We start from the raw sequence: 19985 nt of genomic DNA on the forward strand, positions 1-19985 counted from the left end.
GAAGCGTGGTGGAGGCAGCTTCAACTGAGGCATTCAAGACGGCATTTGATGATTATTTGAATAGGAGCAATGTGCAGGGGTACAGCAAAAAGGTGGGGAATAGCACTCGGTCATAATGCTTATTTGGAGAGCCAAGCAGGTGTGATGAGCTGACTGGCACCTCTTGTGTCGTTAAATTCTGTGATTCTACTTTGTCTCTGCTTTCGGGTCTATAACATGTAATATACCCTTTTTATTTGCCCATGTAAGACGCAAAAATTTTGCTTGTCACCCCTGACTTCCCTTTGATATTCAAACAAACTCTCAACTTATCTAAAAATGCAAATATTTGATCCAACCTATTTACTTGTACCTCAAACCCACCATGATATCTTATTACAATCTCTATCCTCTATCCTTTCATGTCTTAAATCTCCCAGACATCCTGTCTCTAGCAAATTTTCCTCAGCTTAATGAAATAATTTACACACACATCCTTCTTCAGAGAACAAAACTATATTGGAAAAAAGAAATAACATCCATTCTCACACTAGACTGGGTAAGGATAGCAGAGTTCCTTCCCTGAAGGACATTCGTGATGATAATTGTCATGGTCACCATTACTGTGACTAGTTTTATATTCCAGATTTAATAACTAAATTTTTAAGTTCTTCCAGCTGCCATGATGGGATTTGGCCCCATGTTCCCAGATCATTGGCCTGGGCCTCTGGATTACTAGTCCAGTGACATTATCACTATACCACTGTCTCCCCCAAGATATCACCTGGATTCATAAGATACTTCTGTCAGGGAATTGCATTATGTCTGGGTCAGTTCCTTTTTAAATGACAGTATGCATAAATTTGAGTTGAAGGAAAATGGGAAAATCTATTTTTATTTACTTATTCACCAGATGTAGGCATTGCTGGCAAGGCCAGCATTTATTACGCATCTCTAATTGCCCTTGAGAAGGTGATGGTGAGCTGCCTTCTTGAACCACTGCAGTCCATGTGGTGCAGGAACACCCATAGTGCTGTTAGGAAGAGAGTTCCAGGACTTTGACTCAGTGACAGTGAAAGAACAGCTATATATTTCCAAGTCAAGATTCTGTGTGGCTTGGAGGGGAACTTGCAAGTGGTGGTGTTCCCATGTGCCTTCTGCTCTTGTCCTTCTAGACGGTAGGTGTAGTGGGTTTGGAAGGTGCTGTTGAAGGAGCCTTGGTGAGCTGCTGTTGTGCACCTTGTAGATGGTACACACCGCTGCCACTGCATCAGTGGTGGATGAAGTTAATGCTTAAGGTGTGGATGGGGTGCTAATCAAGCAGGCTGCTTTGTCCTGCATGGTGTCGGACATCATTATTATACTCCATCAGGGGCAATTTAGAAAGGAAGAAAGTTGACTTTTCAATCTGCAGCCTGAATCATTGCAGAGAATCTCGTGCATAGAAGGACAGAATGATAGAGCCTGAAACAAAAACAGAAAATGCTGGGAAAACTCAACAGGTCTTTGTTTTTGTTTCAGATTTCCAGCATCCGCAGTATTTTGCTTTTATCTTGGTGAATGATAGTCTATTCGGCCCATTGTGCCGGTGCTGACTCCTTTTTGAAGGTGTCCCACTCCCCTGCTCTTTTTCCGAAGCCTAGCAATATTTTCTTTTTCCAGTATTTATCCAATTCCTTTACTAAATTGTTTCTATATCTGCTTCTGCCACCTTTTCATACAGTAATCCCAGATCATCATCATTTGCTGCATCATTTAAAAAAAAATCCTGGGATGGAAGCTATCATCACTTGCTAGATAATACTGTAGAAGCCAGCTGCCTGCCAATTGTGAGCAGGCCCTTTGATTTACAGGTTAGCTTGGAATGCTGGACCTTTGTCTTGAGGACTATTCCAATTAAACATGGCCAAAGATATTCATTAGTTTTGCAAGACAAGTAAATGTTACTCATCTAACAGTTCTGCACAATAAATGCACGAATGACTACTGGCTTGATGAAGACTAATTTGGGCAATACATGCAGCAACCTTCCCTAATATAAAAGCAAAATACTGTGGATGCTGGAAATCTGAAACAAAAACAGAAAATGCTGGAAAAACTCAGCAGGCCTGGCAGCATCTGTGAAGAGAGAAACAGAGCAGCCTTCTCTCAGTTTTTTTTAAGCTCAGTTGCACTTCTGATTAATATATACAGCTGGACTGTGTAGTAACGGAGATTATTCCATCAACAAAGTGAAAACATTGCATCAAGAAATCTTTGAAAGGCTGCATCACAGAATCTCAGAATTGCCACAGCAGACCATCGTGTCTGCACCAGCTCTTCGACTGAGTAATTCTCCCCATAACCCGGAATATTCTTTCCTTTCAAATAAAAGTCGAATTCCCTTTTGAATACCTCATTTGAATCTGCCTCCATCACACTTTCTGGCAGAGCATTCCAGACCCTAACAACTCGCTGTGTGAAAAGGTTTTTCCTCATGTCACTATTGCTTCTTTTATTTCCAAAAGCCATCATGTTTCCATTTATCTTTAGCTCTGAAGGAGTCATACAGACTTGAAATGTTAAGTCTGTTTCTCTCTCTCCACAGATGCTGCTAGGCCTGCTGAGTTTTTCTAGCATTTTGTTTTCTTCCAAAAGCCTTGCAGCTTATGATCTAATAAGATATTTAAACAGATTCAATTTTTGTCACTTTGAGTAAGAGCTTTATTGTACTATTTTGCTTATATTATTCGACTTTGTTTTAGTCTTGGCATTAAGATCCATTAGTCTGCTGTTACCACCTTTCAAATAGAAGGGAGTTTGTCTGGAAAGCTCCATGTTATCTTGATTGCTTAACCCACTGGTGTAAGAAAAAGTATTTGTCACTCCTGCAAAGCTGTATCCCATTTATATTATGTATAAGGATGCATATTTCCATTCCTAGAAAACTTCAATTATAAGGATTTTTAAAAAATTTGTTGGCAGTGCTGCTAAGACCTCGTCTATTGCCAGTTCCAGTTGGCCTCAGAGGATTTTGCATTTTTAGGTATATGAAGGGATTATTTGGATTTCAAACGGATGTTTGTCTGTTTACATCTAGCCAGATAAGCAAGGCTAAGGAGTGTGTTTATTTTTCCCAAAGGTTACAGACAATTTTGGCTACATGAAAGTTTTTATATTATGGGAAAGGTACCGTTCCAAAGACACATGGAACAATAGAGTTTACATATTAAAGAGAGAGCAACATGTATAAAGGAGAATGAAAGACTACATGAGGAGAGGGCCATGTAAGATCTAACCGGAGTGTGTGAAACAGACTTATAGACGTTTACACAGAAGGAGGCCATTCGGCCCATCATGTTTGTGCCAGTCAACGAAGATCTGACGATACTAATCCCGTTTTCCAGCTCTTGGCCCGTAGCCCTGGAGGCTATGGCAACACAAGTGAATATCTAAATACTTAAATGTTATGAGAGTTTCTGGCTCAACCACTCTTTTTCAGGCAGTGAGTTCCAGACTCCCACCACCTTTTGGGTGAAAAGGTTTCTCATCTCCCCTCTTAGCCTTCTACCTCTTGCCTTAAATCTATTGACCCCTCTACTAATGGAAAAAGTGCCTTCCTATCCACTCTATCTATGCCCCTCGTAATCTTATACACCTCCTATCAGGTCCTCTCTCAACTTTTGCTGCTCCAAGGAACAACCCCAGCCTTCAAGAAGCCTCCGGCCATTTGTGCATAAGTCTGTTATGACCAGTAACTGAAGTTTGCGAAAGCCATTTGGAATTCCATTGTCAAGTGGGTACTGTGTTAACTTGCTGGTTTTGCTTTTAAATCTACAATCTATTTTGGACTGTTGCCTTAAAATGTGTGTGTAACTGGGAGTCAGCTTAATTAGGAATTGCAGGAGTTGTTATAGTATTAAGTAATTATAGTCTTATGTATGTGCTAATAATTTTTCTAATTTAACTTTTAAGATCTCTAAAGATCTTGGTGGACTCATTATTTCTGAACTCACTGCACGCATCGTCTCGTAATAAATACAAATTGTAAGACCGTTGTGATAGTACGATCAAGTTTCCCTTGTGGATTTGGTCTGCCTGGCGCACATCATCTGCTACGTCAAAACAAGATTTCCAGCATATTGAGTCAGGATGGTCTGTAATTTTCTGCTTTTGTGTTTCGATTGATGTGGGGCAAGAAGATACATCAAAGTGAGCTTGCTGTTAGGTTTGCATTAGGCCACACTGCAACTGGGGTGTGTTGCTAATTTAAAACTGAATGTTGAATCCAGTGTTGGGGTTACCATCAAACAAGTTGCTTTGTTCTGGAATATGTGTTTCAAGTTTTGGGAGAAATCCTGAATTGCAACAGGGTGATTCCTTAATAGTGCATGACTTTTTTTTTGTTTCACCACAAGGGAGGCAAGGCCAGATATAATGCTGTAACTGTGCCCTGCCACCAGCACCTTCTTGAGAGCAACAAAACAACCAGCCATTCCTGTATCTTGAGAATTAAGTTTTGAGAACCAAGCACAGATCAGGGAATGAAGCTGAGTCTCTGTGATGCGCCTACTGAATCACCAGACAAATCCAATTGAGGAGGGCTTGTAGAAACTTGAAAACATTAGGTTTTGCAGCAAATCATTAAAATCATTAAACAGATTTTCCTTACCTTGGCAGTAAAAAGACCAGGCCCAGTCTCAGGATCCGCAGGACCTGCGCAGAAAATTACCAAACCAGCAGCCAAGTACAGAGTGCCATTGACTGTAAAATCTGCAGAGGCTGCTAAAAAGATTTCTGATAAGAAACCACTGAAGTACAAACAGGTGAGGCAATAATGTAACAGTAATAGATGTGGATCTGTTCCCTAACCAAGTAAATCCTTCTCTTCATTGTTGGATTGGTGGAGCTTTATCTTGGTGTTTTTTGCTACCAATTTCATTTTGTTTGCATCTTCTCTTTGCTGTTGAGATTCATTGATTTGGAAAATATTATTTTGACTACAAATGCAAACTGGTGACCTCTTCTACATATAGTTTTTTTATATATGCCCCTTTTGTTGTGAAACGCTTTTGCATTGCTTCTTTGAACTGGATGACACAGTCAAATTTTCTTTGTGGATTTGAACTTATAGAGTTTCAGCATGTTTGTTGAAGTGGTCTCTGTATTATCTTTTTTGCTGTTACTTTTCCTTTTTGTTTCTTTTCCCTGTGAAAGTTTGAACTCCTTGCTGGCATCTTCTATGGTGCAGGGATCGTATGCAACTGTGATTAGGAATGGATAACAAATGATGGCTGAGCCAGTAACACCCACATCCCATGAATGAATTTTTAAAAAATTAAATCTTGCGGAACAGATGGATGCCGAATCCTGCACAACATATAAAAATATTGTATTGTAACATATATTGTACAGAAAATTGTAATATGCAAACGCAACAATGGAAATTCCAGGATGTAAGTAGTGATAGTTCAAGGATATGAAACAAGTTGCCCCTAAACTGGATTGAGGTTTAGCATTCATGTCCAAATATTTGTAAAGTTGGCTGCGGTCAACTCGTCTTGCATGTACTACTGTTATAACAGCTAGAGCAGGTTTATGTTGTGATTGCAGCAGAAGTCACCAACTCATCTAAATATACATATCTCTCCTGTGAGTTGCCAGTACTACATAGCAATTAGAACACAAGCCCTTTCCAAAGTCACAGTAAAATAAAAATAAGATAGGAACTTAAGTTGGAAAGTTGGCATACTTACCAAGCTCAACTTTGGGTGAAGTTTGAATTTGGTGAATAGGGAAAGTCTCCTTCTCTGTTTGGGGATCAGTGACCAACTGCTGTCGATACTTGGTATTACCTGAAGGGTGAAGAGAGAGTTATTGGAGCATGCAATGCTCTGCAATAGGAATCAGCTGAGGCAGCGACCATTGCAGCTTTTAGGAGAAAGAATCAATGAACGTTTGAATCAAATGACTATATGGGGTTATGGGGAGAGAGCAGGGAAATAGAATTAGATCTAGATTGCCATTGTAAAGAGGTGACATTCATCATTTGATGAATTGTCTTTTGCAATATTAACTAATATGCTTTGGTGTAAAGCAATAAATTCATATTTTAAAAATATGCTGGTAAAAATACTATAAATACTCTCATTTAGATGTTGGGTTGTAGCAATTTGGGGGCAGATGGAAGAGGTTTGCAGAGTCCCAGTTCAAGAATTTGGAAAGAAGTTTGTAAAACATTTCAACAAACAAAGTGCATTTTGATTAGCTTCCTGTTATATAAATTAACTTTTTCCTTTTGATAATCTATGCATGTACTTTCGGGCTACAGATCTTTACTTTTATTATCCACCTGTTTTAGAGTGAACAAGCATGAAATATAAGTCAGCTGCTGTAACTATACAGAATGCATGTATAAAAACCTGCTCCTGGTAAATTTATTCTCTTCAGTTATGTATTCTCCATTTTTTTGATTATTTACAAAAGGTCAGCAAGAATACTGTTGGTTGCTGTTTAAGGCTTGTATATGTTAATATAAGGCTTTCAAAGTTATGTGAGAATAGTTTGTTCATGTTTTCGATATTTTGTGCTAAAAATGATAAAATCATCTTAAGAACAGCATCCTAGAGCATGGGGGTGGTTGGGGGAGGAAATCCATCTGCATAATTTTCCATGTCCTTGGCTTAGAATCCTAGATGATTTAACTGATGGCTGCTGAATACTCAATTTTGATTTGTGGGTGAGAGATATAATAAGTAAATCAATGTTGGCAAGATGGAACTAAGTCAATGGAAAATGTTTTAATAAGTAATATAAATTGTCTGGGTAATACTTCTTGCCTTTCAACTTATTTATCCATCGTAACCAGGCTGACAAACAAACAAAGAGCAGGTGTTGGCCATTCGGCCCCTTGAGCCTGCTCCACCATTTAATAAGATTATGGCTGATCTGATGATAACCTCAAATCTGTATCCTGCCTACCCCCAATAACCTATCACCCCCTTGCTTACCAAGAATCTATCCACCTCCGCCTTAAAAATATTCCAAGACTCTGCTTCCATCACCTTTTCAGAAAGAGAGTTCCAAAGACTCACGACCCTCTGGGTAAAAAATCTGTGTCTTATCTCCGTTTTAAATGGGTGACCCCTTATTTTTAAACAGTGACCAGTAATGGAAGGAGTGCCTTGTGGAAGCAGATGTCAAAAAGAAAGGAGGATAATGTTTAAAATAAATATTATTTTCCAAATGTTATGCCTCTTCCTCCCAAAAAATCTGTTGAGGCTGGGTCAATTGAAAATTTCAGAATCGAGATTGTTAGATTTTGTTACACAAGCATATAGAACCAAGGCAGGTAAATGGAGTTAAGGCTTGAGGACTGAATGGTGTACTTTTATTCCTATGTTATCTGATTTAAGTTTATTAAATCAGTTCTGTAATTTGAAGCTTACAAACAATGAAATGGCACTTAATTTATAAAAAGAAATGATGGGTGATTTTGCTTTGGCTTGGTAATCTCTCCCTGCCTCCTCCTCCACAATTCCCCATCCCCAAGCATCCCTTTTGGTTTAGCTACTGTTACGGATAGTAGTGCACTGCTGACCATTTTCATTTGCAATTAAGCTATCTAATTTGCAGTTTCACTTTTTATCTAGGCTCAACCTACTCCAGTGAAGAGAATGAATCCAGTGGAAGAAAGGAGGAAAATGTTTGAGGTATATGCAGTCAGTTGAGAGTTTTCATGGAAGATGAAGGGAGTCAAAGACTTCCTCTGGTAACAAAAGCTATCCTAGTTGTTTCAGCAGTCATGTAAACTTTGAGGATAAAACTGGCAACTCCTGTTTAGGGGGGAGATTTCCTCTCCGTGTTTTCATCACGTTTTTGTGATTTAGTAATAGAGCAGAAAAAAAATCCCTTGCATCCGTGTCTCCTTAAATGCAGTGCTACCTTTTATTGTTCAGGAATGTTTGTTAAATTAAAGTTGCACAAGTCAGTTGTCACGAGGAGAGATTTTCCCCTCTTCCCTTCATGCTGTGAAACCAAGCCGAAACCTTCAAACCTTTCCTCCTTTTTCTTTCTGATATTTTCCTTTTTCTCTCTTTCCAGCTCAAAAGGCATAAATATCACAAGAAGCACTCTTCCAACCTGTCCTTTTGATTCTATTCATAACCTGTTTTCATTGCACTCCACGTCAAGCTGATGGCCCTCTTTTACGTTTCATTTTAGGAAGCATCCAAGAAGAAAAAGCAGGAACTGATTGAACGAGAAAGAAAGCAAAGGGAACAGGTAGGATCCCAGCAAGGTTTTATAATTGGACGTGTTGAGTATGTCTAAGTCTCCCCCTTGTGTCTGTGACGAAAAGTTGCATTTGCATAGATGTCACTCTGGCATCCTCTACAAGGATAAGCAAGAAAACTAGCATTTCTGGTATGATGTGGCTGAAATAGCAGAGTGAGAGGTCCAGTTCCTTTTTTTAAAAATAAGGACAAACTTAAATTTTCTCCTATTCCACCCTAACTATGCCACAATTCCTGGGGTTGGAAAGGTAACAAGATGACTTATTGAATGACCACCTCTTTTTGCCCTGATTTAGTTCCCAGGAGATATGTGAATGAGTCACTTATTCAAGCACAAATTTATGCCGCTACCCCTTGTCCAATCTTCAACGATAACTGCCTCAGCATTTCTTTCTGCTCCTCCCTTGGGAGCAGCACCCATGCTGGGAATTCACTTTGTGGAGAATATTCGGTTCAAACCCTTTCTGCACTCTCTTTTGTACAGTGGGCTGGATTTTCCTAGCTGGGTCATGAGCCCAACGTCAGTGTTAATTTTGTGTCAGGAACCTGGGAGTGGATGTGGCGGGTTGTCGCTTGCGACCTTCCAGGAGGCGGCCAATTTAAAAGCCGGTTCTGCACGTCCATCCTTTTTTGAGGAAGGTGTGTGAACCACAGAAGTGTGAGGCATAATGAGAGGGCCCACCAGGATAGATGGGTGCTGCTGAGGCAAGCAGGAGACCACAAAGGGGCCTCAAAATGGAGGCAGGGTAGTAAAACTCCTGCATGACCACAGCTGCCAGGCCCTCATTGGAGAAGAGGAGCTTCTCCACAGGTTGGCTTTCGGCACAGAGGTGGGAACGTGTCCTTTAGCCAGACTGATGTCATATTCTGAATTTGCTCTTGATCTTGCCTCTGCGGGACTGGGAAAATTCAGCCCAATGTGTAAACTGTAATGTGTTGTGTAAACAGCTTTCAATTTCACAGTGGGATGTGGGACCATGCTGCAACCATATGCTAATAAAATTGGTTTTAGCCATCTCACCAAAAATTTAGTTGCAACTAGTTGAAAGGGATGAAGAAACTATATTTTTAAAATTGGAGTAATGAAAGTTTTCTCTCTTTAATGGTTTGCAATTTTTATTGTACAAGTGAGCATTCATTATTTTCTTATGTAGTTTAACCATTTACTTTTGTTCTTTGGCTTTTGTGCGCTAATTTGCACTTAGCTACTACCTGCCCTTAGATTAGCTTTTGAAAATTGGACATAGATTTACACAGGTCATCTTATTCAAAACTCAAGATAAATTATGGAACAATGAATGATTACTGCTATTGAAGGCTAGTTTTTTTTCCCTGACCATAGAAACCAGAGAAAAGTTACAGCATAAGAAGAAGCCATTCAGTCAATTGTGTTTGTGCCATTTGAAAAAGAAAAAAAAATAGCCGCCCTTTTGAATCCCACCTTCCAGCACTTGGCCCCATAGCCTTGCAGGTTACAGCACTTCAGTTGCTGATCCAGGTACCTTTTGAATAAGTTGAGGGTTTCTGCCTCAACGACTAAACCAGACAGCAAATTCCAGACACTCACCACCATCTGGGCAAAGAAGTTTTTCCTCCTGTCCCCTCTAATCTATCAATCACTAAATCTGTTCCCCTTGGTACCTCTCTGCTAGGGGAAACAGGGCACCCCTGTCTACTTTATCTGGGTCCCTCAATCTTGTATACCTCATTTAAGCCATCCTTCAGCCTCCTCTGTTCTAAGGAACACAGCCCCAGCCTACCCAACCTTTCCTCGTAGCTGCAATTTTCAAGCCCTGACAACATTCTTGTAACTCTCCTCTGTACTCTCTCCAGAGCAATTATGTCCTTCCTATAATATGGCAATCAAGACTACACAAATTTTCAGCTGTGGCCTAAGCAACGTTTTATACAGTTCCAGCATTACATCCCTCCTCTTGTATTCTATACCTCATCCAATAAAGGAAAGCATTCCATATGCTTTCTTTACCACCTTACCTATCTGTCCTGCCACTTTCAGGAACCTGTGGACATGCACTGTAAGACCTCTCACTTCCTCTATCCATCACAATATTCTTGTGTTTATTGTGTATTCTCTTGCTTTCTTTTCCCTCCCCAAATGCATTATCTCAAACTTCTCTGGACTGAATCCCATTTGCCACTTTTCCGCCCACTCAACTGAACGATTGACATGATTCTGGAGTCCACAACTATCCTGTTCACTGTCAACTACACGGCCAATTTTGTCATCTGCAAATTTCCCAATCATGCCTCCAACATTCAAGTCCAAATCATTAATATATGCCACAAATAGCAAGGGATACAGCACAGCCCTCTGGAATGCCACTGGAAACCGCTTTCCATTCAGTAATAATCCTTCGACCATTTCCCTTTGTTTCCTGTCACTGAGCCAATTTTGGATCCAACTTGCCACATTCCTCTGTATCCCATAGGTGTTTACTTTTCTGACCAGTCTGCCATGTGGGATCTTGTCAAATGCCTGACTAAAATCCAAGTAGACAACACCCACTGCACCACCTTCATCAATCCTTTTTGTTACTTCCTCAAAAAAGTTGATTAAATTAGTAAGACACGACCTTCCCCTAACAAAACCATCCCTGATTAATCCTTTCCTTTCTAAATGACAAGTTTTTCCTGTCTCAGAATCGTTTCTAATAAGTTTCCCACCACCAAAGCCAGACTGGCCAGCCTGCAATTATTTGGCCTATCCCTGGCACCCTTTTTAAATAATGGTAGAAAAGTTCCGAAAGTGTTTAACACCTTTAGGGGAAAATTTCTTTCTGTTGTTTGAATGTTGCAGAAATCCAGATCTGCATAAAACTGCTGAGTCAAAGGAATGACTTACAAAATATTTCAGAAGATACTAGGATTCCAACAAACTGAAGCATTTTCTGAGAAGAATTAAGTGTAGCGTGTTTAGATAAAAGGTTGCCTTGTCGATCATTTGTAGGTCAAAATAATCAATTGTCAATGACGCAAATTGTGTCTTTCTTTTTTGTAGATAAATTTAATGAAAGCCGAGCAGATCAGACGAATGGAAAAAGAACGGCTGTGTTCCTATGTTGCTCATTAATGTGCTAATCTAAATGTTTGAGATGCAGTTTAAACGCCGGGGTTTAGTGGAAACTTTGTTTTTATTGTCCTGCTGTGGTTCTCCATTATTCCAAAGCAAATGCAGTTTCATGAATTCGAAGAGTCATCCATTTGGAACATCAGCACAGGCCCATTGGACCGAGTGCATCTATGCCCATGGATCTGAAAATGCTATCCACTTAGCCCAATCCTCAACCCTTTCCCCACATCATTTGAAATTTTACCCTTTTTAAAGATTTTCCCACTTTCCTTTTCATAGCAACTAATGGATTCTTCTTCCACCACAGTTTTTATAATTTAGTTTTGTTCTTTCATGGGATGTGGGTGTTGTTGGCAAGGCCAGTATTTGTTACCCATTCCCAGTTGCCTTTTAACTGAGTGGCTTGCTACGCCATTTCATAGGATAGTTAAGAATCAACTACATTGCTGTGAGCCTGGATAGCAGATTTCTTTCCCAAAAGGGCATTAGTGAACCAGATAAGTTTTTATGGTGAACAATGATAACCGTTTCTAAGATTAGTTTTCAATTTCAGATTGAAATTAAATTCTAATTTAAATTTCACCAGCTGACGTGGTGGGATTTGAACTCCAGCCCCCAGAGCTGTAGCTGGACATCTGGATTGCTAATCCAGTGATATTACCACTGCACCACCATTCCATGTCCTAGAAATCTGTATTTAAAAAAAAATCCAAAAGCCTGTCTCTGTTCTTTTGGTGATCTTGAATTTATATGCTCTAGTTATCAACCATTACCCAAGAGTCTTTATTTTAACCAGATCTCTCCAATATGATACTTTAATTTCAAGCTCCTCAGTGCATAACAGGTGGATGATTCATATAGATTCTGTGACACCAGATGGCCAGCACAGACCAATGAGCAACGTAAATAATCTACAGTCATATATCTGAGTGGGTGGGGGGGGAGAGATAATTAATAAATCTACCAAAGAGTTAAGCAGATCCTTATTTACCTAGACAGTGATTAGAATTTGTAACCTGCTACCAGAAGGAGTATGTCACGGACTGGAGGGGGATTAATTTAAACAGCCCTGATTTCTCCTCTCACTACCTATCCATAAACAGGTGTTTTTGATTTCTGATTTCCCCCTTTTGTGGTGTGTTTTCCCCAAGCCTCCAGTTTGGAGTTATCCAATCCTCTATTAATAGCCCCACAGCAAACTCGAGATAAGGTAAACTAAGAGGGATGGTTTATTTTACACACACACACAACGCAGGAAAAAGAGTTTCACAGCATCCACCCCTTTTTGCATTCATACAATAAAAGAGGGATATGGGAAAGAAAGGGTTCAGGGCAAAGACCATGATAAAATTAAGAATTATGGTTTCATGTGAGTCCAGAATCCATGTCCAAGGAAGGTTCTTTTTGGTGGCTTTGTCTGGCAGAATTCCTGGTCTTGGTCCTAGGAACTCGGTTGCAGGTTGAATCCGTTGAATGTGCAACAAAGTATTTTTGTGTCTTGAGTATTAGTTCACTCTATAGGTGAAATACAGGATTCTTTCTAAATTCAGACTTGGAGAGAGATGGAGGTCAAAGGCAGCCTACTAGCCTGGAGTCTGGCTCTCTTTGGAGGTTAAACCGCAACTGGAGATAAAATTCAAGAGCCGTATAATCAAAGGAATTCAAACAGCTCAAATCTCGGTCCCGTGACACCGTGGTTTTGGGTCGAGCTATTTCGTTAATGAGGTGCCAAGTTGAAATCCATCGTGTTTTGGAGCAGGTAACAGTGGGACCTTTAGCACAACATTGGAGATTAGGAGTCACAAATAGCTCTACTTTTGTCCATAGCTGGCTGGTGCAGACTTATCATCTACGAATCCTTTGTGTTGGCCTGGCTGGAATGTTATTACAATACAAGCCACATTCCAGGAAAATGATGAGGCAGTCTTTGTCCATTGGAACAGCATAGAATCTTTCAGAACTACGAGCATGTGATCAGCTGCAGCCATTTTATCAGCCCAGCAATTGTCCATTTTGAAAAACAAAATAATGTGATGAAGTAGTCAGGCTGACGTGTGTGTATACTATATATGTTTTTCTTCCTGTCTTCTGGATGGGACAAGTAGCTGAGACAAATAGCAGTGATGCATTTATGGGGAAGCTGGACGAAAACATGAGGGAGAAAGGAACGGAAGGAATTGCTGATGAGATAAAGTAGGGCAAGAGAAGACTCATCTAGAGCATAAACACCAGCATACACCAGTTGAGCCGAATGGCCTGTTTTATATTTTAAATTGTGTTGATATAATGGTTTATGTATGTAGAGGAGCAGGTATTTGAACCTCATTTGCTACTGCCACATAGAGGCATCAGTTGCAAGTTGCTTTGGAAAGTATACTTTTAGGGTAGGAATTATGTATGGTCAGTCTCTGTGAACTGATTTGGGTTTGTTCTTTTCAACAAAGACACCTGTTAACAAAATAGCATTAGGTTTAGAATAGTTGTGGAAAAGGATAAAGGAGCAATCAAATGGGCAAATACTCAGCTGGAGGAGGGCTAATTTCACTTATGATCCTGGGCCAGGCCCCCAAATTTTTGGTATGACCCAGTAAGGGACCAGTAACTTAAAGTAGACAAAATTTGCGATCCCAGGTACTTACTAAGAGAATAAAACCACAAAATTCCACTTTTTGAACAAACAAAATAAACTTTACTGTACACAGTCAGAAAAGTAAAACTATTTACATCTATCTTATATTCTTGACGTTCAGAATTAACATGAGGTACATGTGAATTAACAGGCAAACTGCGGTTGAGCACAGTACATTGCACAATACATGGCAGATGTGACCAAGACACATCCCACAAATTTCCCAGCAACCCACCCAGAATTCAGTTAAAACTGAGTTACACAATCCCGATAAAACTCTGCCTTCCTTATGAGAGATGCAAGTCTTCACTCTTCTTATTCAAAGATCTAGCCTTGAATTCCCTCCAAAAACCATGCTGACTCAGACTGCCTCAATGTCTGCTCATCTCCCAAGGTCTCAGTCTCGTATTCTGAGATTACATTCCCTAATATTCCCGAGTATGCATTCCAGCACAAATTCTCAGGCACAACTTCAGCTCTTCAGCCACACTGAGCACAACACTCCCACTCCAAAGGGTTATCTTTCCACGAAGGGTCCGCAGCTCGGAGTCACCAACCTCCCCTGCCTTCTTGGTTCTGCAGGGATTCTCCCAAGCCCACGCTGCTTGGAGCCAATCCACTGCAGGAGACTCTTTGCTCTTCTCTTCCCCGTGGCGGCCTCCTCCAGCTGGTCGCCTCCCAGTGGCTCCTTCCCTGGTCCAATCACTCACACTCACTCACTTTATCTATCTCTCTCTAGCGCTCTCTCTCTCTCGCTCTTCCCCCGCGCGCTCGCGCGACAGGCTATTTAAGATTGAAATGAGGAGGAATTTCTTCACTCAGAGGGTGGTGAATCTTTGGAATTCTTTTCCTCAGCCGTCTGTGGTAGCTCAATCATTGAGATGTTAAATACAGAAGTTGATAGATTTCTGGGTACTAATGACAACAAGGGTTATGGGGATAGCAGAGGAAATTGGCGTTGAGGTTGCTGATCAGCCATGATCTAATTAAATAGCGGAGCAGGCTCAACTGGCTGAATGGCCTTTTCCTGCCCTATGTTTTCAATCATATAGTGGGTCAACAAATTTATGGGGCAAGAAGCTTTGTAGCTGCAACATAGTTTTGTTATTCAATGTTTAGGATCCATTTTTTTGTGAGCTAAGATTTAGGAGCAAAGTATATGTAAGGTCACATTGGTTCTGAGTTAATTCTGCTTTTCTTGTTCTCGTATGAAATTGTGTCGCTACTTTTCTCCAGCTTAAAATATATTGAGCTAAGGAAAGGTAAGGGTTCTAGTTTTTATTTAAAGTACATAAATAATTTAACTTTTTTACTGTATTTAACTTAAAGTAAGGGTTTTTTGTTCAACTAGAGGCCTGGCAGGGCAGCTCAGTCCCGTGTTATGTACCGCCTGCAGCATGTGGGAAGTCCTAAGCGCTCCTTGCGTTCTGACTGACCACATATGCAGGAAGTGCCACCAGCTGCAGCTACTTGAGCTCCGAGTTTCGGATGACAGTTCCTCTGGGGAGTGCAGCCACGCTCATTGCACTGAGTAGCTCAGCTGCACAGTGGGGGAGGAAAAAGAGGGGGACTCGATACAAAGGGGAACAGACAGGCGTTTCTGCGGCCGTAGAAGTGACTCCAGGATGGTATGTTCCCTCCCTGGTGCCAGGGTCAAGGATGTCAATGAACGGCTGCAGGGCATTTTAAAAGGGGAGGGCAAACAAACAGAGAACGTGGTACATATTGGTACCAATGACATAGGCAGAAAGAAGGATGAAGTCCTGCAAGCAGAATTTAGGGAGCTAGGAAGCAGATTAAAAAACAAGATCTCAAAGTTTGCCACGCAATCGTGAATATAGAAATAGGAGGTTAGTCCAGATGAATGTGTGGCTGGAGAGATAGTGCAGGAGGGAGGGCTTTAGATTTCTGGGATATTGAGACTGTTTCTGGGGACTGTGGGACCTGTACAAGGCGGATGAGTTGCACCTGAACCGGAATGGGACCATCCTCCTTGCGGGGAGGTTTGCTAGTGCTGTTGGGGAGGGTTGAAACTAACTTGGCAGGGAGATAGGATCCCAAGAGGAGGTTCAGCAGGGTGAGCTGCACAGCCAAAATTAGAAGAGAGAGCAAGTGAGCCTGGAAGGCATAGAAATTATAGGCCAGCTAAGGCACAAGGGAGTTTGTCAGGGTTGGATGGTATTATTTTTTATGCAAGGAGTCTGACAAATAAGGCAGATGAATTGAGGGTACAAATTAACACATGGAAGTATGATGCCATTGCTGTCACTGAGACATGGTTGAGAGAGAGGCAGGATTGGCAACTCAATATTCCAGGATATAGGGTCTTCTGACTAGACAGAGAAGAAGGTAAAAGAGGAGGGGGTATCGCTATATTGATCAAGGAATCAATTACAGCAGTAAGGAGAGATGACATCTTAGAAGGCTCCTCAAATGAAGCCATATGGGTAGAACTAAAAAACAAAAAAGGAGCAATCAAATTGCTGGTAGTGTACTATAGGCCCCCAAACAATCAGAGAGAAATGGAAGAGCAGATATGTTGGCAAATTTCAGAGAAGTGTAAAAGTAATAGGGTAGTAATAGTGGGAGATTTCAACTTCCCCAACATTAACTGGGTTAGTCATAGTGTGATAGGTACAGAGGGAGCTGAATTCTTAAAATGCACCCAGGAGAGCTTTTTAAGCCAGTACATAGAAGGTCCTACAAGAGGTCCTGGATTTAATTTTAGGGAATGAAGCCAGGCAAATGGTTGAGTTATCAGTAGGAGAGCATTTTGCAGATAGTGATCATAACTCTGTTAGATTCAAGGTTGTTATGGAAAAGGACAAGGATGGGCCAGAAATCAGAGTTCTAAATTGGGGGAAGTCTGATTTTAATAAGATCAGATATGATTTGGCCAGAGTGGACTGGGAGCAGCTACTTTTAGATAAATCTGCATCAGAACAGTGGGACTCATTCAAGAAAGAAATAGGGAGAATACAGGGCCAGCATATTCCAGTAAAGACTAAGGGTGGGGCCAACAAATCCAGGGAACCCTGGATATCGAGGGATATACAAGATTGGATAAAGAGAAAAAGGGAGCTAATGGCAGATACTGAGGGCTCAAAATAGCGGAAGCCCTAGAGGAGTATAGAATGTGTAAGGCGGAACTTAAACAGGAAATTAGGAGAGCAAAAAGGGAGCGTGAAAAAACATTGGCAGCTAAAATAAAGGAAATTCCAAAGTTATTTTACAAGTACATTAAGAGTAAGAGGATAACTCAGGAAAGAGTAGGGCCCATTAAGGACCATAATGGTAATTTGTGGAGCTGAAAGACGTAGGCAGGGTTCTAAATGAATACTTTGTGTCGATGTTCACAAGTGGGACGGATGATGTGGATATGGAAATCAGGCAGAAGGACTGTGATATAATTAAAGAAATTAGCATAGAAAGGGAGGAGGTTCTAAGTGGTCTGGCAGGCTTACAAGTAGATAAATCTCCAGGCCTGGATGAAATGCTGTTGAGTGAGGCAAGAGAGGAGAGAGCAGGGGCACTGGCAATAATTTTCAATTCTTCTTTGGCCGCATGAGAGGTGCAAGAGGACTGAAAGACAGCCAATGTGGTACCGTTATTCAAGAAGGGAGGAAGGGATAAACCAGGGAACTACAGGCCAGTCAATCTAACCTCAGTGGTGGGGAAACTATTGGAGGCAATTCTGAGGGACAGAATTAATCTACACTTGGAGAGGCTGAGGTTAATCAAGGGCAGTCAACATGGTTTTGTTAAGGGGAGGTTATGGCTAACCAATTTGAATTTTTTGAAGAGGTGACCAGGTGTGTAGATGAGGGCAAGCATTTGACATAGTCTTCCTCGACTTCAGCAAGGCTTTTGACAAGGTCCCACATGGGAGACTGATAACGAAGGTAAGAGCCCATGGGATTCAAGGCAATTTGGCAAATTGGATCCAGAATTGATTGAGTGGCAGGAAGCAGAGGGTGATGGTTGAGGGGTGTTTTTGTGACTGGATGCCTGTGTCCAGTGGGGTTCCACAGGGATCGGTGTTGGGTCACTTGCTGTTTGTGGTATATATAAACGATTTAGACTTGAATGTAGGAGGGTTGATCAGTAAGTTTGTGGATGACACGAAAGTTGGTGGGGTTGTAAGGAGGATAGCTTCAGATTACAGGAGGCTATAAATGGGCTGGTCAGATAGGCTGATCAGTGGCAAATGGAATTTAATCCGGATAAGTGTGAGGCGATGCACTTGGGCAGGACAAACAAGGCATGGGAATACATGACGAATAGTAGGACCCTGGGAAGTACTGAGGATCAGAGGGACCTTGGTGTGCATGTCCACCAAGTCCCTTGAGGTAGTGGGACAGGTAGATAAGGTGGTTAAGAAGGCATATGGGATACTTGCCTTTATTAGCCGTGGCATAGAATATAAGGGCAGGGAGGTTATGCTGGATCTTTATAAAACGCTGGTTAGGCCACAGCTAGAGTATTGTGTGCCGTTCTGGAATCCGTATTATAGGAAGGATGTGATTGCACTAGAGAGAGTGCAGAGGAGATTTACCAGGATGTTGCCTGGGCTGGAGAGTTTTAGTTATGAGGTGAGATTGGATAGACTGGGGTTATTTTCCCTGGAGCAGAGGAGATTGAGGGGGGACATGATTGAGGTGTATAAAGTTGAGGGTAGACAGGAAGGAACTTTTCCCTTTGGTGGAGGGATCAATAACCAGGGGGCATAGATTTAAGGTAAGGTTTAGAGGGAATGTGAGGAAGAATTTTTTCACCTCGAGGGTGGTGAGAATCTGGAACTCACAGCCTGAAAGGGTGGTAGAGGCAGAAACCCTCATAGCATTGAAGAAGTATTTGGATGTGCACTTCCGAAGCCATGGCATACAAGGCTATGGGCCTAGTGCTGGAAAATGGGGTTAGAATAGTTAGGCAGTTCTTCGACCGGCGCAGACTCACTGGACTGAAGGGCCTTGTTCTGTGCTGTAGACCTCTGACTCTATGACTCTGTGTCAAAATTGAAGCCATTTGTTAATCAGGAGAGATTCAGTTGCTAATAAGATGCTAATGTGTTCCTGGTGTGACCTCGGAGATTGTAAGCAATCTGGACCCATCCTAAACAGCTGCTACTCCTGCAGAGGCTGATATGGCAAAATGGTGAAATGGAGAGTTTTTTAAAGGGTACAGAAGGACATGGAGTTTAAAAGTGGGGAATGAGTGGTGAGGGATACAAGGAAATGACCTGAGATGGTCTTGTCTGTGATTGAGCTAGTGGGTGTCACGTGAATTGGATAGGAGAAGCAGTGCATGTGGTTCGGTGAGTTTGTATCGAAGGAGATTTTTGGTCAATGCGCTGTGGGATGAGGAGCCACTGGTGGTTTTGGGGTGGGGCACTGGGGTGCAGCTCAAATCTTTTGTGGTTATAGGATGGAGAGAGCAGAGCTGGGGATGAGTTGGAAGAGTTTGCAGGGTGGAATTTGGGAATTCTGAGGAGTGACTGTTGAGGCCGCAGGTTGACAAAGGCATGAATCAGGATTCCATTAACCCCTTCCTACCAGGTGCTAATATACATGGAAAGATTTCTCTTTCTGATCCTTCACAGTGTTAGCTTTATAGGTGTGGTACTGTGTTTCTAGTTATACTCTACTGTTGCATGTTCTGCTATTCTCTTCTGTCTCTGCCAGAATTATATTCATTAACAGTTTTTTTTAAATGTAGGTAGAAAGAATCAACCGAGCCAGAGAACAAGGATGGAGACATGTGCTGGGTGTAGGTGGTTCTTGGGGAAGTGGAGAACATAAGGTAAATTTACATGATATATTTTAATCTGTTCAGTATTTATTACTGTCTTTTTATTTCTAGCTGCTTTTTTGGTTCTAAATATTTTTGTCCGATTTAAGTATAATATTTTCTCAATGTTTTACTGTGGGCTTGTTTTGAATTGATTCTTGCAATTTAACCTTTTGCAAATGAGACAGCTTTTTCATTGTATTGTTATCATGTCCTTGGAAAAATT

The 19985-nt window shown here is 41.2% G+C and overlaps 1 protein-coding gene across 10 annotated transcripts in view; it reads left to right on the forward strand.

Annotated features, from left to right (window-relative positions):
- nek1 (NIMA-related kinase 1) overlaps positions 1-19985 on the forward strand; it is a 168244-nt gene that overhangs the window by 42642 nt on the left and 105617 nt on the right. For all 10 annotated transcript variants that reach the window (XR_005942807.1, XM_041186071.1, XM_041186074.1 and 7 more), the window contains 4 exons: positions 4639-4784; positions 7611-7670; positions 8182-8241; positions 19688-19771. Coding sequence is in view for 9 of the 10 variants with exons in the window: in XM_041186071.1 (XP_041042005.1) it covers positions 4639-4784; positions 7611-7670; positions 8182-8241; positions 19688-19771 (350 nt within the window). In the remaining variant the exon portion in view is untranslated. The remainder of the gene's footprint in view (positions 1-4638; positions 4785-7610; positions 7671-8181; positions 8242-19687; positions 19772-19985) is intronic.

This window comes from Carcharodon carcharias, chromosome 4 (genome assembly GCF_017639515.1).
Source record: "Carcharodon carcharias isolate sCarCar2 chromosome 4, sCarCar2.pri, whole genome shotgun sequence".
In the NCBI taxonomy this organism is placed as follows: Eukaryota; Metazoa; Chordata; class Chondrichthyes; order Lamniformes; family Lamnidae; genus Carcharodon; species Carcharodon carcharias.